Source organism: Sciurus vulgaris (assembly GCF_902686455.1).
Source record: "Sciurus vulgaris genome assembly, chromosome: 3".
NCBI classification, from domain to species: Eukaryota; Metazoa; Chordata; class Mammalia; order Rodentia; family Sciuridae; genus Sciurus; species Sciurus vulgaris.
In genome coordinates, this window is record NC_136463.1 from 23,667,058 (window position 1) to 23,694,276 (window position 27,219).

Below are 27,219 nucleotides of genomic sequence, written 5' to 3' on the forward strand. Positions count from 1 at the left end.
GAAAGGAAAATACAGAGAGGTGGTCTCCAAAGAAAAGGCAAATGATAATGAGGTCTCGTGGGGCCTTAGGAAGGAAGTCAGGCTGGGTGGACCAGGTTCCTAATTTCTGCCTCTACAGGAAAGAACTTGAGTTTGTAAGATTCTAGGAACATGAAGGAGAAGGTGTAGGCCATGATGGTTCACTGTCTGCTATGGGTTTAGGATTAAGGGACGTGGTCAGGTCTTTGCCATTTCTGGTATATTTTATTGTCACCAGTTTTTGGTTTGGTGGATTTTCTTCCAGGTGGAGTCTAGCCTGAAGAAGAACTGGGTTGAGATTTTCAGCAATCCCCAGGACTTGGGCTGTAACCCCAAGGCATGAAACCTCTGTGTATCCTATGTTGCTGTCTTCATCTTGCTACATCCTAACTACAAGAACCATTTAACCAATCTCCCCACAAGTTCCCCAGTACCAAGAAAAAGGAAAAGAGCACAAATTAACAAAATAGGTAACACTTAGAGGATCAATAAAGATAGACACTGGATCTTTGAAATGACTAATTAAACTGACAGATCTCTGATAAGAATGACAGAGAAAGAAACGGAGAGATAGCACACATATCATCAATTTCAAGAATGAAACGGGAACAGTCCTATAGATACTATATGCATTTAAAAGATAGAAGAATATTAGCAATAGCTTAATGCCAAGAAATTTGCAATTTTGGGCTGGGGTTATGACTCAGTGGCAGAGCGCTTGCCTGGCATGTACGAGGCACTGAGTTCAATTCTTAGCACTACATAAAAATAAATAAATAAAATAAAGGTATTGTGTCCATATACAACTAAAAAATATTTAAAAAAAAGGAATTTAGAATTCTAGATCAAATGGGCACTATCCTAGAAAAATGTCATTTCCCAAAACTGACCCAAAAAGAAATAGAAAGCATGAATATTCCTATATTCATAAAATAAAAAGAAAAAAGAAAAAGATTACATTAATTGCAGTTGATTTAATGTGTACATCGAAAATCCAGATTTACAGATAAATTGTGAAAATAATTTAATTTAGTAATTTGCTGAAATCGTATAGATGAACCAATCATATTCCTATATAGACCTGCTACAAAAACAAAATGAAATTGAGAAGTACCAATTGTAATAGCACCAAAAGTATAAAACACCTAGGAAAATATTGAACAAAAGGTTTGATAGAACTCTAACACATTGTTATGAGAGACCTCTGAGCATAGTGGTAATCCTAACTGCTCAGGAGGGTGAGGCAGTAGGGTCATGAATTCAAGGCCAGTCTTAACAACTTAGTCAAACTCTGTCTCAAAATAAAAATAAAAAGGGCTGGGGATATAACTCAGTGGCAAGAGCCTGTGGGTTCAATCCCCAGTACCTAAATAAATAAATAAATATATACCTACATACATAAATAATAAAATATGAGAGACCTTACAAAAGGCTTAAACAAAAGAATAAATATGATCCTGATAGATCAGAAGACACAAGAGTGTAAAAATACCAACTCTTCTGAGACTAATTTATGGATTCAGTGTAATTCAATCAAAATCCCAGTAGGTGTGTGTGTGAGTGTGTGTGTGTGTGTGTGATTAATAAGCTGATTGTAAAATGCAAAGGGTCAAAAATAACCAAGGTATTCTTGAAAAAGGACAAGGTAGAAAGACTTGCTCTACTGGAATCAAGATGGATTATAGCAGCTATAATATTTTCGTGTGTTTTAGAGCAGGGATAGACAAATAGAAAAACATAATGAACAAGATCTCAGAAATATGATATATGAGAGCATAATCCTGAAGATTAGTGGGGAAAGGATAGACTTTTCAATAAATGGTGCCAGGACAACTAGGCAGCTACAGAGGTAAAAAATGAAATTGGATCCTTGTCACACCATATACAAAAATATTAACTCCTGATGGATTTTAGATCTAACTGTGAAAGGCAAAACTATAACTTTATTAATTTTAAAAACCATGTTCATCAAAATATGTCATAATGAGGGTAAAAAGACAAACAACAGGTGGGAGAAGATATTTAGAACACATGAACCTTTCAAAGGACTATGATCCAAAATATTAAGGAGCTTATACAAATCAATAAAGAAAAGGTTACTCATTAGAAAAATATGTAAGACATTTGAATAGTACTGTTTTAGTCCATTTTGTGATCCTGTAACAATACCACAGACTGGGCAACTTATAAGGAAAATAAACTTATTTCTCATAGTTCTAGAAGCTGAGAAGTCCAATATCAAAGCACTAACATCTGACAGAGTCTTCTGCTGCATCCTCCCACGGTGGAAGATGGAAGGCGAAGAGAATGTGTGAGACAGCAAGAGATGAAACTCACAGCCTTAAGCCCTTTTATAGTAAGCATTAATCCATTTGTGAAGATGAAGCCTTTATGGCCCAATCATCTGTCAAAAGTCTTACTCTTAATACTGTTGCACTGGGTATTAAGTTTCTAATACCTGCCTTTTGGGGAATAGATTCAAACTATAGCAAGCACTTTCCAAAAAAGAAAATCCAAATGGCTAACAAACATATGAACTGGGTTAGGGTTGTAGCTCAGTGATGGAGTGCTTGCTTAGTATCTGTAAGGCTCTGAATTCCATCCTCAGAACTGCAAAAAGAAAAACAAAACAAAAACATGCTCAACCTCATTACTAATCAGAGAAATACAAATCAATGCCCCTATGAGATGCCATTGCTCCCTCATCAGATTGGTGAAATTTAAAAGTCTGATGGTATCACATGTTGGCGAGTACCTGGATCAATGGAAACTTGCAAATGATATAAATTAGTACGACCACTTTGAATAACAGTTTAGCATTACAAACTGGAAGATTTACCTTGAATTTTGACTTCCAGGTATAAACTCTGGAGAAACTTCAACATGTGCATCAGATGGAATATGCTAAAAGAATTTTCTTTACTAGGATGTCTTAACAGCCCCAAGCTGGAAATAACTTGAATGTTTGCTAACAGTAGAATGGGTTAACTGGCATATTCTACAATGGAATACTATACAACAAAAAATTTAAATGAACCGAAGTTAAATGAGATTAATCTTTGGAAATAATGAAAGCACAAAAGAATATATCCAATCTGATTTTCTTCACATAATGTTCAAAAACAGAGAAAACCATATTGTTTAGGGAGCCACACTTTGGTGGTTAAATTCCTAGAAAAGTGAGGAAGTGCCTTTTAGAAAACATCCTCTTGGAGGAGGGTTGATATGATTAGGAAGAAGCACATCTGAAAGCAGGGTAACAAAGATGCTTGAGCTATTTTACTTCTTCACCTGGGTGGTGGGTAACTCAGGTGTCTATGTGAAAATTTGTTAAGCTATACTCCTATGTTGAATGCACTCTGGATCCATGATGTATTTTGCAATAAAAGAGGTTAAAAAGTGGCAATGCTTAACTGTTATATTTGAAAGTTTTGTGTCTTGTGGCAATGTAAACTCCTCCTCCATCTGCCTTCTGAAATCTTCCCTTCAGTCTACTATCTGGGTCTCCAAGGCTCGGAGTCCTAAGTTGCCATCTAGGTTACAATGATACTTGATTAAACAGATAATACTGTGCTGTATGGACAGCAGAGACGAGAAAATAGTCAAAGATATACTAGTGAATTCTTTTTGTACGGAGGATTGACCCCAGGGCCTCGCACATGCTAGGTAAGTACTCTACCACTCAGCTACCTCCCATGCCCCCAAAGATATACTAGAAAACGATGGGGCCAGGACTGGAATCAGAAAGCCCAGGTACTTCCAGGTACTTCTCTTCCAGATTGAAAATCTTTTTCTTGTTTGCTTTCTGTCATTCAAGAGAGAGATGCCTTTGAAGATGCTTTAAAAAACTACTGGATAAGCCAGGTGTGGCGGTGCATGCTTATAGCCTTAGCTACTGGGGAGGCAGAGGTAGGAGAATCATGAGTTGTAGGCGAATCCCAGCAACATAGCAAGAGCCTGTCTCAAGTGAACAAATGGAAACATTGGATTACCTGGGCGCAGTGATGTGTCCCTGTAGTCCCTGTTAGGCTGAATCAGGTGGATGACTTGAACCCAGGAGTTGGATGCCAGCCTGGGCAACAGAGTGACATCCTGTCTCAAATAGCAACCACCAAAACTGAGCCTTAAGGAAGAAAGAGGGAGACACATGCACATATCTCTAGTCTTTCCTCTGTGTTCTAAAATTTGGTCGACTCCGTTGCAGTGTGCCAGACTCTAGGAAAATTCAGAAAAAGGTAAGGTCCAGGAGTTTGAACTAGAGCCCTTCAGTCAGAAGGACCTGAAGGCCATATGGACGAGGTGTGCATTTGCTACTTTCCACACTGTTTGCAACCATTTCTGTTCAGTGGTTGGTGTTAAACATCCCTATCCCCCAGTTTTTGCTTCCTGTTCCCTTATCTATTCTGTTTTCCAAACACCTTCATAGCTTCCAGATTCTGATACCAGATATTGATGTGTTGCCCTGGGATCATCCAAAATGATAGCATAGCATCTGTTTGTCCTAATTCTCCCTCATAATTGAGCCCATTTCTAGTAGTTGTCATAATAAACATGAGGCTACTTTAGAAGTGTATTTTGACACCAACCATGTTCCTGGGACTTCATGGGTCTTCCGACCTACATTCATTACTGTGTAATAGCTGTCTCAAATTATATTGCTTCCTGGCAGCTACAATTCTGTGTCAGTGAGAAACATGAAAGTTCTTTGACTACTTAATTTTCAATTCTGTGGAACTGGTTCCTGGTGAAATAAACAGCTTGCTGCAGTGAGACCTAGAATATAATTTCCTCTCTAGGCCACTACATCTGTACAAACTGCCAGTGATATGTAAATGCTTTTCTCCATTATTGTTACCTTAACAGAATTTTTTCTTGAGATCAGGTTTTGACTATTAAGGTTTTTTCCACCCAGAGATAAAGGTAATCATACTAATCTGTCGGTTTATCTGTGTTCTTCCTTCCAAAGAACCAAAGAAACTTATGAAACACAGAAGGAGGAAGAAGACAAGAAGTTCCCCGAGAAACGTTCATCAGATGCATGTGCTGTGGGGTAGGGGACGCTGGTCAAGGGTGAGTGCACTTAACATGCAAATGTGGCCATAATCTAAAGGGAAAGGAAACTGGAGGAAGAGAAATAAGACACAAAAGGTGAAATAGCTTCCTGACTTAGGAAAAAAGTGTAGGAAGGGCAGTGCTTCTATTCTGTGGGGGTTTTCTAAGGAGAGGGAAAGAAAAGTCAAAGCAATCTTGTGAGACACAATCAACCTAGTCCACTCTTTGACCTGTAGTGTTAGTGTCCCCTTGCTGTGGTTGGTTAAACTTTGAATTGTGTGGTATCTTATTGGCTCTATAGACATTGCTTTATTTGTAGAGCTCACGTAAAATGTTAGGAATAATTATTACTTGTAAAGATAAAACCATGAAAGACAGACTAGTTAAAAACTTAGACTCTGGGGACATTCGGTGCCAACTCTACCACTTAGTAGCTGTATGTTTTTGGACAAATTACTTAACTATGTGTCTCTGTTTCCCCATCTGTAGAATGTAAGTGAGTAGCTACCTCCTGTGCTGACTATGAGAACTATTGAATAGTATACTGAATCCAGAACAGTTCCTGGCATGTGGTGCTCTGTCTGTATGTGTCAGTTTTTATTTGGGAGCATGTGCAACTTTTCCATTTGAATTTCCTAGGCACCCATTTCTCTAGGGCGGTTCTCATGTTAGTTCTACCTTCAAGAAGAAAACATTTAGTTTTTAAGGGGATAGAAGTTTCCCTTACAATTCTATCATTAAATGGTTCTCTTGTCTTTATAAAATTCTGCTGTTTCAAATTGAGACATGTGCTTATAAATCAAAAGGAATAATGCATTCAGGATAATTTCCTCCTTGCCTCCCTCCTTTGTTTTTTTTCCTCTTAAACTGGGGATTGAACCCAGGAGTGCTTTACCACTGAATTACATCCCCAGTCCCCTTTTTAAAAAATATTTTGAGACAGGGTCTCACTAAATTGCTGAGGCTGGCCTTGAACTTGTGATCCTCCTGCCTCAGCCTCCTGGGTCCCTGGGATTACAGGCATGGACCACAGTATCTGGCTGATAACTTTCTATTCATTAACTTGTGCGCCTAAGTTTTTTTTTTTTTTTTTTTTTTTTTTCTTGGTGCTGGGGATTGAACCCAGGGCCTTGTGGTTGACAGGCAAGCACTCTAGGAACGGAGCTATATCCCCAGCCCTGTGTGCCTAAGTTTTTAAAAGCTGACAAAATAAAACTGTCCAAACAACAGAGATTCACCTTCACTGGAATAGACACATGTTCTGGCTGTGGATTTGCCTTCTCTGCTGGGAATGTGTCAGCCAGCTCTGTCACCTGTGGACCCTACCATCATGGCAGTGTATACACAGCCTTGAGTTCAGTTAAGGAACTTACTCTGTAGCAATGGAAGTGAAGTCTTGGGATCATGACCATGGAATTAGTGAGTCTTAGCATGTATACCCCATCACCCAGAAGCAACTGGCCTACTGAAAGGTGAAATGACTCAACTCTCACAGTGTCAGTTGGGAGACAAAACCCTGAAAAGAAAAGATTCTGTTTGACAGGACGCAGTATATTCTTTGAATCATGGACTAGCATGTAGTGCTGCCTCTCTCAGAGCCAGAATGGTCCAGGAATCAAAGCGTGGACATGGGAGTGGTTCCTCTCGCTATTACACCTAATAACCCACCTGTGAAAGTTTTGATTCCTACCCTGACAACTGCTGATTTGGAAATCTTTTGTTCCCAAGGGAAGGGGATCCTTTTACCAGGGGATACAACAATGGTTCTCTCCTGATTTGGAAGATGAGACTACCACCTGGAACTTTTGGACTCCATATGCCACTCCAACAAGCAGGGGGAAAAATGTAAGGGGTGTAGAAAGGGTGTTCACTGACTGGAGTGATACATCCTGACTACAAAGGGAAAATTGGGTTGCTAACAAGAGACGAAAGAAGGACCATGTTTGAAAGCCAGGAGGTTTTCTAGAGTACCTCTTAGTTCTTCCATAACCCATAGTAAAGGTTAATGGAAAACTGCACAGCAAGCCCAGAAAAGTGGGAGGTGGGCAAGCAGAGCAATAAGGACTCAGACCTTTTGGGAATTAAGATTTCAGTCATTCCACTACATAAAAAACCCAGAGCAGCTGAAAATATGAAACAAGTAGCTGAAGAGGGAAGTCATAGCTATGAACTACAATCTCATGACCAATCATAGAAACAGAGAAGCTTTGCATATTTTCTGTTATAGTTATACCTTTAATATACTCCCCATCCTCTTTTCTCTCCTTTCCTGTTTTATTTTAAATACAAATTGTATAAATGTCTTTGGGTAATGGAACATTAAGTGGTACTGTGACTGAATTTGAGGAGTCATTGATATAGCCAGTCATAGAAACAATGACTGTTGGGACTATGTATCTTGTTTTTGGGAAATGAAGAGTATTTGCAAGATGGATACTATGTGACTTCTTAGGTAGAAATATAAAATTGTTTTATCTACATGTAAGAGTTGAATTGTGTATGGAAAGGTGTATGTGGAAGTTGACTAGGATTGGACTGTGCCAATTATAAATTTATTACCAGCTCCAAATTCATCCTTTATACCTTCTTTGTGAAAATGGATCTGGGCCTTTTAAATAAATTTTCTTTGCCAGTTGGCACAATGATAAGCTTTGTCAGAAGAGGATGCTGGAGAGCCATTGCAGGGGGTGGAGGGAGTTTTCTTCCTGGTTCCGTTTGTTGCCTTGGCAGACTGGCAGTATGTTCAGCTTCTTTGGGTCTTGTGGTCAGCAGCTTCATTGTGTGAAGCTCCTTGTGTGGTTTTGTAATAGAGTGTCTCTGGTGACAAACTTCCCCATGAACAGCTTTCCTTGGCAAACTAAGAATGGGGTCTCTGACCAGTTCCAGGACTTTTAGCACCACAGTGACTTTTCTTCCATCTAGTGACCTATGACTGTGCTCTTCCCAAGTGGGATCTCAGGCCTGGGGTGGGTCTGATAACTCTTGTTTAGACATTCTAATTTAGGCCTAGTGGCAGTATTTGCTTATCCTATCTGTTATTCCTATATTCCTTTTTTTAAAAATTTTGTTTTAGTTATAGGTGGGCACAATACCTTTATTTTATTTTTATGTGGTGCTGAGGATGGAACCCAGGGCTTCATGCATGCTAGGCAAGCACTCCACCACTGAGCCCCAGCCCAAGCCCTCTATATTCTTTTTTAAAAAACAAATAATCCAATCAGCAAATGGGCTAAGGAAATGAACAGACACTTCACAGAAGAAGATGTACAAGCAATCAACAGATACATGGAAAAATGTTCAACATCTCTAGTAATAAGAGAAATGCAAATAAAAACTACCCTAAGATTCCATCTCACCCCAATTAGAATGGCGATTATCAAGAACACAAGCAACAATAGGTGTTGGCGAGGATGTGGGGAAAAAGGTACACTCATACATTGCTGGTGGGGTTGCAAATTAGTGCAGCCGCTCTGGAAAGCAGTATGGAGATTCCTCAGAAAGCTTGGAATGGAACCACCATTTGACCCAGCTATCCCACTCCTTGGCCTATACCCAAAGGACTTAAAATCAGCATACTACAGAGATACAGCCACATCAATGTTCATAGCTGCTCAATTCACTATAGCCAGATTGTGGAACCAACCTAGATGTCCTTCAATTGATGAATGGATAAATAAACTGTGATATATATATATATATATATATATACACACACACATACAATGGAATCTTACTCAGTCATAAAGAATGATAAAATTATGGCATTCGCAGGCAAATGGATGAAACTGGAGAATATCATGCTAAATGAGATAAGCCAATCTCAAAAAAACAAAGGAGGAATGATCTTGCTGATAAGCGGATGACGACACATAATGGGGGCTGGGTGGGAGGGATTAGTGTTAGGGTTAGGGAGGGGAGCAAGAATGGAGAAAGGAAGGACTGTACAGAGGGAAAAGAGGGGTGGGAGGGGTGGGGGGAAGGGAAAATAGAATGAATCAAACAACATTACTCTATGTAAATTTATGATTACACAAATGGTATGTCTTTACTCCATGTACAGAGAAACAACATGTATCCCATTTGTTTACAATAAAAAAATCTGAAAACAATATTTTTATTAGTTGTTGATGGACCTTTATTTTATTTACTTATTTGTATGTGGTGCTGAGAATTGAACCCAGTGCCTCACACATGCTAGGCAAGTGCTTTACCACTGAGTCACAACCCCAGCCCTATTCCTATATTTTTTAGAGTTCTCTTTAACTAAATGTTTAAAAAAATTTTTTTTAGTTGTAGATAGTCGCGGTACCTTTATTTATTTTTATGTGTGCTGAGGATCAAACCCAGTGCCTCACTAAGCAAGTACTCTACCACTGAGCTACACCCCTAGCCTCTATTTAACTAAATCTTGCTAGCTAAATTCCTTGTTATTTCAATTCCTTGTATTTTAACAATTCCTTATATTAAACTCCATCTGGTTAAATTACTGTTTCCTGTCTCTAGAGTGGACCCAATTGGTGCACAAACCTATAATGTCAACAAATGATGGGAAATAATAAATTTTTGCCATATTAATTAAATGGAGTAGAAGAGGAATGGAGCTAAATCTAAATGTATTAACACAGAAAATTTTTTAAAATATTGAATAAGGAGGTTAGATGTGGTAGCGATCACTTATAATCCCAGAGGCTTGAGAGGCTGAGACAGGAGGATAGTGAGTTTAAAGCTATCCTCAGCAACTTAACAAGACCTGTCTCCAAATAAATATAAAAAAAAGGTTAGGGATATGGCTCAGTGATTAAGCACCTTAGCTTCAATCACCAGTACCAAAACAAACAAACAAAAAAATAAATAAGGGCTGGGGTGAAGGTGAAGCTCAGTGATAGAATGCTTGCTTAGCATGCATGAGGCCCTAGGTTTGATTCCCAGCAGTGCACAAACAAAAAATGAAAAAACTGGGTAAAAAAGAAAGTTGCAAAAAGGTACACATTACACCTTTAATGGAAAAATTAAATGATTAAAAAACTTGGAATGGAAGGATACCCACTGATTTCAGAGTAGTCATTTTTTTCTTGGAGAATGGAGAGAAAATGGTAATACAGTAGAATTATAGAGGCTTTAAACAATTTATAATGTTTTATTTTTTAAAATCTTAATAAAAAGCCCTAAGAATATAATAAAAAGGAAATGCAAAAGCCCATAATCAGCAGCTGAAGCAACTCTGCAGAAAAACAATAGCTTAAGTTGTATTTGAACATCTTTTCTTCTAGACATTCTGAGTAGGTTTATACACAGGTAAAATAGGTAGGCACATTTTGGTAAAAATTTATGAATAGTCCACCTAATAATTGATAAGCCTAATATCAGCATGTCCAGTGCCTACAGAGAATCTCATAAGAAATCTTATTTATCATTGATTAGAAAGGTAATAAACATAGAAGAAAGTTATATTATTATATTTTATACATGTATATATTATATATGTATATATAACATATAAATTATTCCCAAATAATAATATCACTGATAAGATTAGATAGGATAAATGTTTAGGAAATTATGTTCTTGAATGTTTAAGAGATCAATATACAACCACAAGAATGGAATAATTAGAATAAAGCCATACTCCATGCATGTATAATATGTCAAAATATTCTCTACTGTCATATCTAAAAAGAATAAACAAAAATTTTAAAAATGCAGCTCAAATCTATTATCAAAACACAAAAGAAATTTTTTTACCATAAAAAAGTGTATGTGATCAGGGATTTTTTTTTTTACTTTAATAAGTTAGTATTTCTCATATGACCAGAAAATTTTTTACCGAATGTATTATCTGAACTAAGTAAATTTACTAATATTTTTAGCTGCTTCAAAGAGAAGCATCCTCAATATGTATGGCACTTGCAATTCAAAGCATAATGCTATTAACATATCATACATGCCAAAATGGTGGTTAAACCAAATATTCCTGTTTATTATTAATAATTAACCAGAGTTGGAAAATACAGTATAAAGAATAAAATTCTATTTAATTGTGACTCTTCTGGTAGGTACTGTCATCTGAAGGGTGAGTTCTGAGTGCTACAAATTCATACTCATAGAATCAAGATCAAGAGTGGTATGGGACCTTTTCAGCAGCAAATCATGGTGATACTATTACAACTTCCATTTGTTTCCATTGAATAAGTCAGAAGACAACTTGTTGACATTTCAGGGCTTTTCTGCCCTAATGAGACAAATTTATTACTAATGAAGTTACCCATCAGTAGTTCAGCACTTGTATTTTATTCTGCTGTTATGGTATTTAAACAGATTTCTTTGGATTAGGGTCAGGGGAGGAGAAAAGAGTGTGAATCAATGCATTAGGGTGTATACATTCTCAGGGTTCAAAATAAATAGCAAGAAGGGTGTAACCAAAAGTTTACCCCTAAATGCAGTCTCAAATTAATTACTTTGACTAATTATTGTACTATTTTGTGCATAGTAATGTAAGGGGAGGTGTTCAAAGATAATATGAGGAAGTTCCTGCTCATACGAGTTTATTATCTAATGGTGGAGCAAGGGAGAAGATACAGAAGATAGACAAGAATGCAAACCTAGATCAAGGCTGGAAGAGATATTATGGATTATTTAATACAATTTCTTCATTTTACAAATGAAAGAAGTTTTAAAATATCAATAGTAACAAAAGAGTGTATGCTAAAATCAGCAGTGAGGTACCACAAATTTAAGGAAGAAAGTGATCCATGTGGGCAGAAATGCTTTGAATAAAGTAGAATCAAAGAAGGAACTTATTCATGTGAGGAATAAGCACAGTCTGTCTAGGAGGCAGCACGATGAGTCTGGTTAGAGGAACATGTTTAAACTGAGAAAAACTCTTAAAGGTAGAAGAGATCTTAAGAGATCTAGTCCAATCTTTCTGCCAAGGTGGAAATGAAGGCGTCAACTGAGGTCAACTGGAACCAGACTGTAGATGGTCTTGGATACCAATTTTGGAATTTAATATTTTTATGTGTCTCTCAACCTTTTTATTCCCTTTGTTCCCCTTTAGGGCCTTTTTGGACATTTCCCCCCAATTGTCTCCCCATGAAATCTTAATACCAGAGATATACTGTGTATGTGCTTATACAGTGTGACTCTTTGGAGAGCCATTTTGTAATATCTACGATCCCCTGCCTTGAATCAATTATTGCTGCCTTGGGAACAATATCTTTTCTTGAAAATATGTGCTTGATTTTATAAGCAAAGGGTAGTTGCTAAGATAAATATTTAGGGGGCCTGAGTTTTTCATCTTTGTTTCTTTGTCACTCTCCCTTTTTCTTTTTCCTTTTCACTTTATTTCTTCTAAGCCTCTACTTTCCTCTCAACAGCCATAACAGATACAACCGAATTATGTTTTCTAAAGCAAGTAAAACAAAGTAAGACCACATTGCACACTTTTCTTAAAAAAAAAAAAAAAAAAAGAAAAAAAGAAAAGGAAGAAAAGAAATTTAAATGAAACAAAACAAGCCTGGCATGGTGGTGCTTGCCTATAATCCCAGAAAGGAGGCTAAGGTAGAAGGATCAAAAGTTCAAAGCCAGGGCTGGGATTGTGGCTCAGTGGTAGAGTGTTTGCCTAGCATGTGTGAGGCACTAGGTTCAATTCTTAGCACTGTATATAAATAAAAGAATAAAACAAAGGGCCATCAACAACTAAGAAATATATATATATATAAATTTTTTTTTAAAGTTCAAAACCAGCCTTAGCAACTTAGCAAGGCTCTAAGCAACTTAGTGAGACCCTGTTTCAAAATAAAAAGAGCTGGTGATGTAGCTCAGCGGTTATGTGCCCCTGTACCAAAAAAAAAAAAAAAAAAAGAAATGATCTCAAAGCAAGATTCCCCCACACTCTACTACCCCCAGTGTTGGTCTGAGGGCTCAGTGAATCTGAGTAGAAAAAAGTCTCTCATTTTTTTATGTTATTAATGCTTTAAAAAATATTTTTAGTTGTAGATAGGCACAATTCCTTTATTTATTTGCTTTTATGTGGTGCTGAGGATCAAACCCAGTGTCTCACACATGCTTGGTGAGCGCTCTACCACTGAGCCACAACCTTGGCCCCTATTAAATTTTTTTGTTCCTTCAGTACCAGAAGTTTATTTTCTGAGAAAAATCTACCATAGAAGAACAGCTATTAACATTACTATAGTGCCTGAATTTACTAATAAACACTTATGAAAGGAACTAAAAAATGTGATTCAAAAGTAAGATACAATTATTTTATGAATAAAGGTGTTGAGATTTTATATGAAGATACAAATGCACATGTGTGATTTTATACTTTTTACATTAAAAAACCTGGAAGTTTTAGAGGAAAAACACACAAAAGATAATACTGATCATTTAACAAGAAACTTTGTCTAGTTTAGAGCTTAAAGTACCATCTCATAAAATAAGATCTATGCTTAAGATGTAGGCAGAGTCAGTCTGTGAACAATTTTGTAAAGATTATTTACAAAGCAACCATAAATCTAAGTACCATAAATCTAAGTGAGATGCTACTTAATCATCAGAACTACCTCAAATAGTAGATTTTGCATTTTTCAACTGCATTTTAAAAAACCTATTTCAGTACATATCATGACCCCAAAATGACTGAATTAATTTGCTTGGAATTAAGAAAGCTATGACCATCTTGAAACCATATATACGTCTCCTTCACTGAGGCTTTCCTCAGTGAATTTAAAATTATGCATAAAAGTAGCATCAACACACCATTAGAAGTAGAAAACATCTCTAAGCTAGAATAAAACTGTCTAATTTAAGCAGCAAAATTGTAAATACATAACATACTCAGAAAACCACTGGGGGACACAAAGGAGGACTGGTAAAATTTAGTCCCTAATATATGGTGGAGTTAAAACTATTGGAGAAAGTGATCAAATATATTTATCACTATTAATTACCAATCTGTTACAGTCATGCAGGGAACAAAGCCTGTTCAGAAAGAAAATAAATCAAAGAATTACTACCTTGGATAGAAGTTGTCATTCAGAACAGCTGATTTTGTAGCATATGGGTATCATTTTAGGTAAAACTAAAGGACAGAAAAAGATGTACCAAACTAATAATAGACAAAGGAAAGATGGAGTAGTTAATTATTTTAAACAAAGAATACTCGAACTAGGAAAATTATCAAGGATAATGAAGGGTATTACTGCAATGATAAAGAAAGAGATCAATACTCCAAGAAGGCAAAAGAATTTTTAATGTGTAGACACCTATTGACAGTGTCAAAATTTGTGAGGCAAAGAGGAATAGAACTGTAAAGAGAAACAGAAGAATCCACTACTATACTTGGAGATGTCAACACCTGTCTATTAGTACTGGACATATCCAGCAGGTGAAAATCAGTAAGGATACAGGTGAACTGAAAAGTACAATCCATCAACTGAATCTAATTTACATTTACAAATATCCACCCGACAGCAAAATACACATTCCCCTCAAGCTCACACAGATCATTCACCAGGAAAGACCACATTCTGGAACACAAATCTGAAAAAATCTATAAGAATAGAAATCATATAAAGTTTGCTATCAGACAAATGGCATTTCACTAAACATAAAAGAAATGTGACACTTGGGTCAAAGACGTCTCAAGAGAAATTTTGAAATATTTTTAACCAAATAAAGATGAAACTACAACTTATAAAAACTTGTAGTATTCAGCAAATATAGTGCTTACAGCATTGAATGCATAACCTTCCAAGGCAGAAAGCATTCAGGCTCAGATAGTTTCTTTATCTTTTTGATATAGTGTGGAGCATTCTACCACTGAGCTACAACTCCAATCTAGGCCTGGATAGTTTTAATGGTGAATTTCATCAAACATTTAAGGGAGAAATGATACTAATGCTTTATAATCTTTTTCCAAAAAGCAAAGTGAACACTTTCTAACTTATCCTGAGGCTAGTATAATACTCAACTACAGATCAGTATATCTCATGATCATAAATGCAAAAATAAATTTTTTTTTACAGTATTGGGAATTGAACCAAGGAGCATTTTACCACTGAGCTACATCTCTGGCCCATTTTATTTTTGATTTTGATACAGGGTCTTGCTAAATTGCTGAGGCTGACCTTGAACTTGTGATCTTCCTGCCTCAGCCTCCCAAACTGCTGGGATTACAGGGATGTGCTACCACTCCTGGCTTAGGCAACTGATTTTTGACAAGGGAGCAAAGACAAGTCAATGGAGGAAGGAGAGAGTCTATTCAACAAGTAGGGCTGGAACAAGTGAATTTCCATATGCAAAAAAATGCATCTAGATGCAAAACTTACACAATTCACAAAAATCAACTCAAAATTGAATATCCACTACTGAATATTCAAGTAGACATAAATAATTAGACATAAATAAAAATGTAAAACTTTGTAACTTCTAGAGGATAATAGGAGAAAATTTAGATGACCTTGAGTTTGGTGATTGAGTTCCTGATATGACCATCAAAAGTCCAAGCCAATTTGGAAAAAAAATAATAATGAAAAGTTTTAAAACTTGTTCTGTGAAAGACACCATTAAAGGGAAAAAGAGGTCACAGAATGGGAGAAAATTTTTGTAAAAAATTTTTGTAAACACATACGTAATAAAATAAAACTTGCATCTAAAATATATAAAGAACTCTTAGAACTCAACAATAAGAGTATTAACTACCCAATTAAAAAATGGGTAAAAAATCTAATTAGACACCTAACCAAAGAAAATATACATATGGCAACTAACCATATGAAAAGATTCTTGACACCAGATGTCATTAGAGAATTTGGAAATTAAACCAACAATGAAATACCACTGTACTCATTATTAGAACGTCCAAAATAAAAACAAACAAGCAAACAAACAAAAAACTAACAATACCAAATGCTTGTAAGGAGGAATGTCAGGAACACTTATTCATTGCTGGTGGGAATGCAAAATGGTAAACTACTTTGGGAGAGGGTCAGGCAGTTTCTTACAAAACTAAACACAGTCATATGAGCCAGTAATCATACTCCTAGGTATTAACCCAGGAGTTGAAATGTATGTCCACACTGAAACCTGCACACAAATGTTTATAATAGCTTTATTCATAGTTACCAAAAATTGGAAGCAGCCAAGGTTGTCTTCATGGGTGACTGGATAAACACCCTATGATATATCCCATACAGTAGAATGTTATTCAGCAACAAAAAGGAGCTATCGAATCATGAAAAGACGGGGGGGGGGGGGACCTTAAATGCATGTTGCTAACTGAAAGAAGTCAATCTGAAAAGTCTACACACTGTGTATTCCAACTAGGTGACATTTTGGGAAAGGCAAAACTATAGAGACAGTAAAAGGATCAATAGTTGCCAAGGATTGAGGGAGGGAGGGATAAAGAGGTAAAGTATAGTGGATTTTAAGGATGGTGAAACTATTCTGTATGAAACTGTAATGCTGGATACATCATTATGCATTATGCATGTAGGAAAACCTACAACACAAAGATTAATACTTTAATGTAAACCACTGACTATAGTTAATAATAATGTGTTGATATTGGCTCATCAGTTGCAACAAATGTGCTACATAAATGCAGTACGTTGATAACAGGTGAAACTGTGAGGATGTGGGACGGTAATAAGGAACTCTATGCTCAATTATTCTATAAATCAAAGCCTATACTAAAAAATTAAAGTCTATTAATTATTTAAAATTAAAAGCAAAAAAGACTAAAATAAGTAACTTTTTTTGCTCTAATTACAAAGGCTATATACATGCCTTTACATAAGAGTGATTTCAAACAAATTAATATATGGACAATATAAAAATTTTATTATATTATACTTTGCTACTCTTCTTGACCTTAATACAGTCTTAGGTACAGAGCAACAGATTGTAAACACCAAAACATATTTCATTAAAAATCATCCACTAATACTTGAAGAGATACTGGATTAAATGGCTTCTTAGAAATGCCATGCCAATTATTTTTTTTTTTTGTTTCTAAAATGTATGTTATCCAATGTTTTGATCTTACTGATCTTATTTTATGGAGTTATCTATGATGCTCTGTGATGTGAACAAATCATCTTATGTCCCCCATCCACAAGCAAGTAACAGAGCTTCCACCTCTAATCTTCGCCCTGCTGGTTTTTGTTTAAGTTTATGGGCAAGACTTAGCTCCATATACATGGGCAGAAGCACACGTCTGACAAGTAACATCAACATCAGGACTAAAAGTTCCAGGACTACAAACCACTGCAAAAGAAAACACATGGAAGAAAGCATTATAATTTGTAAGTATTTTATATCAATAATATAAAATCTGCCTTCAATATCACTGCATTCTTACACCTATATTACATGTTCAGCCAATTAAGTTGTAATGTGATGATCTTAAAGATAAGAGAATCTTATTTTTTCCTTTACTAGAAATTTTACAGTATTTTCTCTAGATATCTATCCCATTTATGAGTATCCTCTCCCATTTATGAGTTCCTGTTTCCAGTTTTCTTGTTCCTATTTCCTATTTCTATGTTTTCTATATTTAGAACCATGTGGTTTTCTTTCATAGCATAGTAACTTAAGTTAGAACACTACAGAAATGTTTTGTAATACAAGAGTACATTAGGAAGAATTAATATACATTAAAATAATTATATTTAGAAATTTGGGCTTTGACTTTTTACTTCCCTTTAGCTAAAATGTTTTTGCAAGAGAATCAGTGTATATTCAGATCAGCTGGGCATGGTGGTCCACACCTGTAATCCCAGCGACTTTGGAGGCTGAGTCAGTCAGGAGGATCACAAGTTTGAGGTCAGCCTCAGCAATTTATTGAGGCATTAAGCAACTTAATGAGACCCTATCTTCAAAATAAAAAATAAAAAGGCCTGAAGATGTGGCTCAGTGGTGAAGCACCCCTGGGTTCAATTCCTGCTACCAAAAAAAAAAAAAAAAAAGATTCATATCAATTATCCTAATATAATTACTCATCTATTCTTCTGATTCTATTACCTAGATATGTAGATATTTATATTTTATAATTACCACAACAGCTGGCACAATTGCTGTGTAGACCTTCATCTTTTCCAAAGCCTGGTTGACAACTATCCATACGTACTACTTGAAAACTGTGGTCCACAAAATGCATAGCTGGTACAGTGTTATTAAGGCGATGATAGAAAGTATATGCTTGGCTCCGAAAAAATTCTTCTATCCTGTCTCTTGCCTAAGATTTAAAAGTATAAGAGAAAAATACAATTACTACACCTTGAGCAAATTTGTTCTCCTGTATCAGAAGCAATGAAAAGTAGCATAAACATGCCATGCTTTATACAACAGGTGAAGTCCTAAAACGTTGTGTAAGACTAAAAAGTCTAAAATTAGTTTAGCCTTAGCCTTATCAACTATTGTTAATTCATGTGTAAAATGGTTAAGAAAAAATAAAGTTAAACAACAAACTTAAATTAGCCAGGAACCTGTTGGCACACACCTGTAATACCAGCAATTCAGGAGACTGAGGGAGGATGATTGAAAGTTCAAGTCCAGTATGGGCAATTTAGTAAGAATCTGTTTCAAAATAAAAAAATGAGGGCTGGAAATGAAGCTCAGTGGTAGAGTGCCCTGGGTTCAATACCCAGTACTGCAAAAACAACAAATTTCCTTGTTTTGAATTATTTGTAATATATCTATTCCTTATGTAGATAACTGGGAGTTCATTATTTCTAATTCTATCTGATCATCAAAAAACAAAACAAAAAACCCAGTGATGTAAAATGGAAACAAAGACTTTTCTCTAACCAGCATTACAAACGAATGATGTAAATTTTGTTTTATTTTTTGAGTACAGAGTTTAATAATAATTAATATTAATGGAGTTATAGCCCATAAATCATGCACACATTAACCATGTAGGCTTAGGAGCTAGACCAGGAGAATGGGATTTTAAAGACTATGTCCTTAGCCTTTGAGGATAGCAGAGGAGATGGCAACTGTTGTAACTAGTACAGGTACAATTTTGGAAGAACTATTGGTTTAACCTAGATGACGTGATTGTGAGGTTATTCTTCAAGTTGCTGTTTAATTATCTTCTTGGGGAAAAAAGACCAGGGGTCCATCTTTCTATTATAAATAAAATACATAATATTAACCTGGAAACTACATACTATTCCAGATGTACCACCCTAAAATAATACTTCTTGAAATAGCTAAGAATCTCACAATCTCAGTTTAAAAAACTGAAACCAAAAGTCAATACTACTTTATATTTGCTTTTTTTTTTTTTTTTTTTGTAGGTGGATTGAATCCAGGGGCACTTAACGACTGAGCTACACCACCAACCCCTTTTTATTTTTTATTTTGAGACAGGGTCTCACTAAGGGTCTCCCTAAATTGTTGAGGCTGGCCCTGAACTTGCAATCATCCTGCCTCAGCCTTCTGAGTTGCTGGGATTATAGGCATGTGGCACTGTGTCTGGATGGTGTATTTGGTTTTGGTTTTTGTTTTGGTGGTAGGGATTGAACTGAGGGGCACTTCACCACTGAGTTATATCTGTGGTCTTTTTTATTTTTTGCTCTTTTAAAAAATGCTATTTGTTTATTTATTTGGTACTGCGGTTATAACTCAGGGGCTCTTTACCCCTGAGCTACACCCCCAGCCCTTTTTATTTTTTGAGAAAGGATCTCACGAAGTTGCTTAGGGCCTCACTAAATTCCTGAGGCTGGTCTCAAACTTGCCATCTTCCTGCCTCAGTCTCCCAAATTGCTGGGATTATAGGCATGAGCCACCACACCCAGCTACATATATATTTTAAAATAAAGATTTAAATATACTCCTTAGAAATGTTTTTACTAATGATAAATATTAACATGAAGAAATATATATATATATATATATATATACACATATAGGTGTGTATACATATATATATATTTTTTTCAGGTACTAGGGCTTGAACCCAGAGGCACTCTACCACTAAACTACCTCCTTGTCTTCTGTTTGCTTGTTTTTGAGATAGGGTCTCAGTAAGTTGCCAAAGCTGGTCTTCAACTTGAGATCCTCTTGCCTCAGTCTCCCAAGTAACTGGGATTACCAGCATGGACCACTGTGCCAGGTTTACAAAAGTTATAAATAGCTTTACTGACTATTCAAGTTCTTTCTCCTTATGATGAAATTCTCACCTTGAGGATATTATGATTAGTGATATCTTCACAGTCAACACTATCATTGCATGCACTTTTCCACCCTGGTGCAAAAGGATCAACTAGGGAGGAAAACATGATAGGTTCACAAAAGGATCTAAACAGTTCCATACATTTCAATAGAGCCCCAAGTATTTTATTTAATATGCAAGCACATGTTCACTTAATCTGGCTATCTAGTCCTGGTAGTAAAGTAAGATGTACAATTTGAATAATTTATACATTATGACTTTACTCCATCTGGGGGCTAATGGAAGTAACTACAAGGTTTTAAATTAGGGGAAAAAAATGCCTGTGTTTGGTACTCCCTGTTATTAATGCTCAAAATACAATTTAAAGTTCTATAAGAAGTTACAAATAAAATATTAGTTATTTAGTAAAAGGCTATAATAATTAATTGATGTTGTCTTCTAAATGATAAGCAACAATATATCATATTTGACAGTAAATAACTATATGCTAATTTTTAAAACCACAACCAGGTAACAATATATTTTAGTGCTTAACAAATATTTAACACCCATTATAAGATATTTCATATTCATATGGTAATTAATTTTGCCATCTAACATTCAGGACTAAACTCAGAAAATTAAAAATTGTCTTTACCTCGAAAAGCTATGAACAGCTCATGTATGAGGCTACGTTCTGGAAGTTTAACAAAATGGCATTTATATGATGGTTCTACAACATGGCACAACAAATCAGAGATCAAATTATCCAAGATTTTCCTCAGGACTCGAAAGAGCAAGTCATTATATTTTCCTACACAAGACTTTGTAGTAAAACGTACAGCCATCTGATATGAATAATCAGGTTCCCGATAGGCTTTGAAAAAAGATAAGAATAAAAATAATTGTGCCTAGCATTAATTTTTTTCTACCAATTTTCAAATAACATGTAATATTAAATCCCATCAATACTGCAAATCAGCATAGAAACTTAATTAGTAAAATGCTTTACCACTTTGTCCTTGCAAAACATAAAATTAATAAATTTAGTGAAAAATTATTACTTTCATCTGATATATTATCTACTTAGAATAAAAGGAAAGGATTCTGTGGGTTGCATATAAAGATAAGAGCATCAAGAAAAAAAAACAAGATTGCTTTTGGGGAGGGTCTTCATTTGCAGAAAGTATCATTGCTGTTGACTCAGACCAGTGATAGGATTGCTAATTTGCTTTTATAGAATTGAATATCAGTTTTTAAATTATCTGGAAAAATACCTCGATAAAGTAGTTTGTGCTTATATACCTAGGCAGTAGAAAGTAGGGGGCTAAATGGGGTTATTTAGGACAAACTTGTTAATTTGAGTTTACCTAATTAAATACACCTCAAAATACTTCGTAAGTCATAATGATTACCTATACCAGACTCATTTTCACTAAATGAAGAAGTCTTATACTTAATTCTGATTCAAACTAAATGTATAAATTATAACATGCTTATATTCTCACCAAAGATCATAAATTCATATCTCCTCTTTACTGTAGTTTCTTCTTGGGTTTCTGCTTTGACAGTCTTATAAGAAAGAGTACATGTATAAAGTCCAGACAAAGGCTCCAGAAAATCTCTCACCATTAGCTTTCCTGTTTCTGTTATACTTATTCGACTATTTTCTACACAGAAATAGTAAATTATTTGGTTATTTGACAGATAACAATTCAAATGTTATTTAGTAAACTTGGGTTACAAATAGACACAAACATTTAAAAAATTAATAGGTTATTTCAACTTCAAGAAACCAACAAAATCTTAATTCTGTCATATTACTCTATGAAAAGCCACATAAGTACACTTTTGAAATGTATGTTTTCTTTGATTCACTTCTTGGCATCTAGTTTCAATTGGATTATGCCAGTAATTCAGCAAATGAGATATAATGTCTTCACATAAAACAAATTAATGAATAATGCTTATATCCCAAGGTACTCTTCTAACATCATGAAAAATTACCTTATTAGATATTTCATCTCATATTACTGGTGGTACAAGGATAAAATAAAGACACTTGAACTAACACAGGTCAAAAGGAGGATATAAAAGTATCTGCTTCAAGGGCTGAGGATGAAGCTCATTGGAAGAGCACTTCCCTACCATGTATGAGGCCCTGGGTTCAATTTCCAGCACCATAAAAAAATAAGAAAAAAGAAAAAAAATTACTGCTTCAGTTTTTGGAGCAATTAAGGCATAGACTGAGATATAACACTATTCAAGTGTAGAGCTAGGTAAAACTGCAGTTAAAATTAAATTTGTTCTTTCAATAAATGACAGTGCTTTTTAAAAACAATGTTCACATAATCAAAAATACATTAAAATCACATATTTTACCTGTTAATGTCTTTTCCTTAGGCCCAATCCATAAATAGGTGGGGTCTACTGTTTCTGTGTTAGCACGGTTCAAATCCATGCAGATAAGGACTGGGCTATTGTGATGTAATTTTACATATATTTTCACTGTAACAAAATACAATAATGTATAACATTATAGAGCAAAACTATATAACTATATAACATTATATAGCAAAACTAAGAAATACACTAATACCAACGATACTGATTCATTCTTTTTGAGTTTCTGTCCCCTCCCTCCTTTTTTGGGTACTGGGGGTGCTTAAGTCACATCCCTCACTCTTTTTATTTTTTATTTTGAGACAGTGTTGCCCTAAGTGCTTAGGGCCTCACTAAATTGCTTAGGCTGGCTTTGAACTGGCCACCCTCCTGCCTCACCCTCCTGAGCTGCTGGGATCAGGTGTGACCTCCATGCCTGGTGGTTTTAGACTTTTAAAAAATCAATGATTATAAAGCTGTGCACAATGGCAGCACACCTGTAATCTCAACAACTCAGGAGGGTGAGGCAGGAAGACTGCAAGTTCAAAACCAGCCTCAGCAACTTAGGGAGGCTCCCGGCAACTGGGTGGGACCCTGTCCCTAAATAAAATATAAAAGGGCTGGGGATGTGGCTCAGTGGTTAAGCACCCCTGGGTTCAATTCCCAGTACAATAAATAAATAAATAAATAAATAAATAAATAAATGATTATAACTTTTAGGATGCTAGTCTGAATTTCTTTTTGCTTCTCCTGGTAAGTTTTAACAACTCTATAGACTGGTAGGGCCATGATATTCTTTTTTTGTGATATTATAGTTTACTAAAATGTTCTTAAGACATCTAGAAGATCATTTTGATGTACAAGTTCAGAACTCACTGAAATCATAAATTTTTGGAGCACTAGGGATTGAACTCAGGGGCCCTCTACCACTGAACTACATCCCCAATCCTTTTTACTTTTTATTTGGAGAGAGGGTCTTGCTAAATTGCCCAGGCTTGACTTGAACTTGTAACCCTCCTGCCTCAGTTTCTTCAGTCACTGGGTTTACAGGTGTGCATCACTACACAGACTACTCAAATAATTTTTTCAGGGGTGGGTACAGTACCAGGGATTGAACCCAGAGGCACTTAAACACTGAGCATATCCCCAGCCCAATTTTTTTTTAAATTTTGAGACAGTGTCTCACTAAGTTGCTTAGGATCTTGCTAAGTTGTTGAGACTGGCTTTGAATTTGCCATCTTTCTGCCTCAGCCTCCCAAACCACTGGGATTAGAGGTGGTGCACAACAAGCTGGGCTCAAATCATAATTTTTTAAGGGATAACGGAATCAATCTAAAGTCCAGAGAAAGCCTTGAGTACACTGCAAAGCTACTTTAAAGATAATTATTTCTAAGGGACACCTGGCATTTCACTGTGAATTTCCTTTGTTGGGCCCATTAAACCCATATGAGGCATTCTAGGATTGTATTCTGCAATTACTTTTTTTTTTTTTTTTTTTGGTACCAGGGATTGAACCTGGGTGCACTTAACCACTGAGCCACATCCCCAGTCCCATTTATATTTTATTTAGAGACAGGGTCTCGCTGAGTTGCTGAGGTTGGCTTTGAACTCATGATCCTCCTGCCTTTGCCTCCCGATTACTGGCATGAGCCACCTGGCCAGGCTACAATTACGTATTCTGATTCAGATAGTATGACAGTATGCTTGGAAGATACTAATTCAGTTCCAGAAGATATTAATTTTAAAACCTATTGAATGCCAGGTCCTGAGTATACAAAGACATTATCCTACGATTTGGTGGTAGTGGTGGTGTTGAGGGAGAGACTTCAAAACATGACAATACTGTGAACTGGTCCAGTTATCTAAAAGTAGCTGGGTGACTAGGCTTTCCTTGAGGAGTGTGGGAAAGTTACACCACAGTGAATAATATGTGAGTTGACTCTTCTTAATGGATGAATAGGAGAGCTACTTAACAAGGGGAGAGATGACAGACTTTCAAACAGAGGGACTTCCAGCAGTGGAAATCACTCCTCTGAGGGGGCTCCCACGTTGCAAACCAGCAGAACCATTTGGAAGTGAGAAGACTCAGAGCAAGAGATCTGCGTTGAATCCTGGCTCCTTAAAAGCTGTGAGGATCTAGGCAAGGCGGTACAACTAGCTAGGGTGGCTGTTCAGGATGAAAAGATGCAATCTTCACGAACTGCAGGGCACAGAGTAGATGCACAGTGCACGCTGGCTCCCTTTTCCTCTGCGGGAATAACCTTAGCAGGTTCACGGCACCCCCAACTTTTCTGAAAGGCCGTCCTTGCGAAGAGATCCTTATTACCTGGGTGTCCTATCTTGCCAAAAACGAAGCCTTTCTTATTGAGTAAGGATGAACGCTGGCATCCAACTGCGGAGGAAAGAAACCACTGACTTTTTAGTTAGAAGAAGAGCCAGGGCTCAGAGTGGGATAGGGCAGGGCGAAGCCGAGGAGGCAGGACCGGGAACCTCGGGCAGAGGAGACTCGGGGGCCTTGTGGGACAATCCACACCTCCTGCTAGGTACCAGAGCACCGCGGAGAGGAGGGCCCACGCTCGCATCACGGCTCAGGGGCTAACGTGGCGGGAGGCGTCGACGGCTGGGCTCCTTCCTACCTCTGGCCCTGCCCAGTACCTTCCCATCGCTCCGCGACACAGCGGAGCAAACCGCCGGGGTCGAGGACTCTACCCGTCCGTCGCGACCGCGGGGGCGGTCCCGCCGGAGGGCGCGTGCGTGCTCCGATCGCGTGCGCAGGGCGGGGCGGGGCGAGTACGCGGGAGGAGAGCGCCCCGCCCCTGGCGCACGCGCGGCCGCGGTCATGCGGTCCTTCGCGCCTCGCGTCGGCGCCATTTTCCCGCGCTCTCAGCGGCCCAGATCTGTGAGCGGCGCCTAAGCAAAGGAGATAGCGAGGAAAACGAACTCAAGACTTTTGCGTGCTGGGGATTTTCTTAGTCAAAGGACTGAGCTGTTGTCCAAGAGAACCCACCGTGGGCCCAAGGACCATCACATGAGGGCTGGAGGAAGGGAGAAGCTTGTGAGAATTTCCTCCTCACAGGAAAGCACAGTGGCCCGCGTGGGGAATTTCCTGTGCCCTTTTCCTCAAGAACTGCGTCTGAAACTGGGTGCCCAGTCTCTTTCAAACTCACTTCCAATTTTTACCTGTTTTCTGCCCACAAAACCAAAACCTTGAAGAACCACCAGCGCACCAAAGCGCCTCCAGGCCTTTCCATGCGTAGGAACATGGACTTCAATTTAAGCTTCAAGTAGGAGATGCTGTGGGGAACACCCCCTCTGCCTCCTGCGCATTAATTTAGGAGTAACTGTAGAAAATGGGCCCGATTGAAAGGCAAGAGCTCAAGCCACGCTTTTCCCCGGGGGATGGATGATAAGTCAATACCACTCGCCCCACCACAGATGGTGCTCGAATCTTCCAGGGTTCCTCCTTGCCTTCTTGGTTGGCGTCCTGAAAGGTCCTTTGTGTTGTCTATTTCTTAGCAGCGGGACGCCACCCTCAGTAGTGGTTTTGAGTAGGCTGGTAGGCAGAGAGCCCAAGGTTCAGACAGGGTGCAGAATGGTTATTTTGGTTGAGACCAAGAGTTTTCAGTTTTATTTCCCTAGAGTCGAGTCAGTATTTGGACTATCTCAGATGGTCCGGGAGCAACCTTTGTCAGTAATCTCATTTTTAGTCACTGTTAATTTTGCCTACATAGACTGAACCGTGAAATGTGATTCAATGAGTCAGATCCACCCAGTGTCAGTTGCCAGTGTCTAGATTCATGGTTTAGTCTCAACTGTTCCCTTTTTTGAGGTGGTGATGATGAAGACACATTTATTCGGTCTCCGATTCCCTGTAAGTTTGTCATTGCAGTTTTAATCAAACATTATATACCTACAGTGTTTCTCTGACTTCCCACTTACCATAAAGTAATTGATCCTTGTGACACCCATGCAATACATTTTGGCTCTGATGAGATGAGTCTTCATCAATAGTGTAGTAGTTGTCTGTTCAAAGTACCCATCCACTCTTTAAATAAATTTATTTTAGAGGTTTTCCATTTACAGAAAAATTGCAAAGACCGTGTAGAATTCTCATGTATCCTCCCCCAGTTTTTCCTGTTATTTGACATCTTCCATTAGTATGGTATGTTTCACACAATTAGGAAATCAATACATTACTATTAAATGAAGTCCATACTTTATTCAGATTTTGGTAGTTTTCACCTTAGTTTTTCTGCTCCAGGGGCCCATTCAGTTTCTTACGCTAAATTTGTCAATCCCCCTTGGCTGTGACAGTGTCTCATATTTTCTTGTTTTTGATGATCTTGACCTGGGCTTAAGTGATCAGTATTTTTTAAGAAAGCCTCGGTTGGAAATTATCTGATGTTTTTCTTGTTATTAGTCTAGAACTGTGGAGTTTTGAGAGGAAGACCTCCAAGGTAAAATTATGTGACATTCTCATTACATCTTATCAAGAGTACATACTGTCAACCTGTCTTTCAACTGTTGATGTTAACCTTGAATGCCTGGCAAAGGTAGGGTTTTGTCAGTTTTTTCCATTAAAAAGTTACTCCCTTTCCCCTTCCAGT

General features: G+C 37.2%; 1 protein-coding gene across 1 annotated transcript; it reads right to left on the reverse strand.

Moving 5' to 3' along the window:
* Positions 1–17,181: 17,181 nt before the first annotated feature.
* ZPBP2 (zona pellucida binding protein 2) lies at positions 17,182–25,261 on the reverse strand. Its single transcript, XM_079131325.1, has 8 exons — positions 25,146–25,261; positions 24,939–25,004; positions 22,613–22,738; positions 21,739–21,900; positions 20,889–21,107; positions 20,259–20,341; positions 18,127–18,307; positions 17,182–17,337 (listed from the first exon to the last, which is right to left on the reverse strand). Exons 1-8 carry the CDS (start codon positions 25,192–25,194, stop codon positions 17,243–17,245), a joined length of 981 nt encoding a protein of 326 aa, XP_078987451.1. The 5' UTR covers positions 25,195–25,261; the 3' UTR covers positions 17,182–17,242.
* Positions 25,262–27,219: the final 1,958 nt, after the last annotated feature.

Coding starts and splice junctions, on each gene's coding strand:
- ZPBP2 (XM_079131325.1), bottom strand. CDS start 25,194: ATGCGAGCGTGGGCCCTCCTCTCCGCGGTGCTCTGGTACCTAGCAGGA. Junction 21,901..22,612: donor TAAGGAAAAGACATTAACAG/GTAAAATATGTG, acceptor ATTTCTGTGTAG/AAAATAGTCGAATAAGTATA. Junction 17,338..18,126: donor CAATTGTGCCAGCTGTTGTG/GTAATTATAAAA, acceptor TTTCTTTTGCAG/TGGTTTGTAGTCCTGGAACT.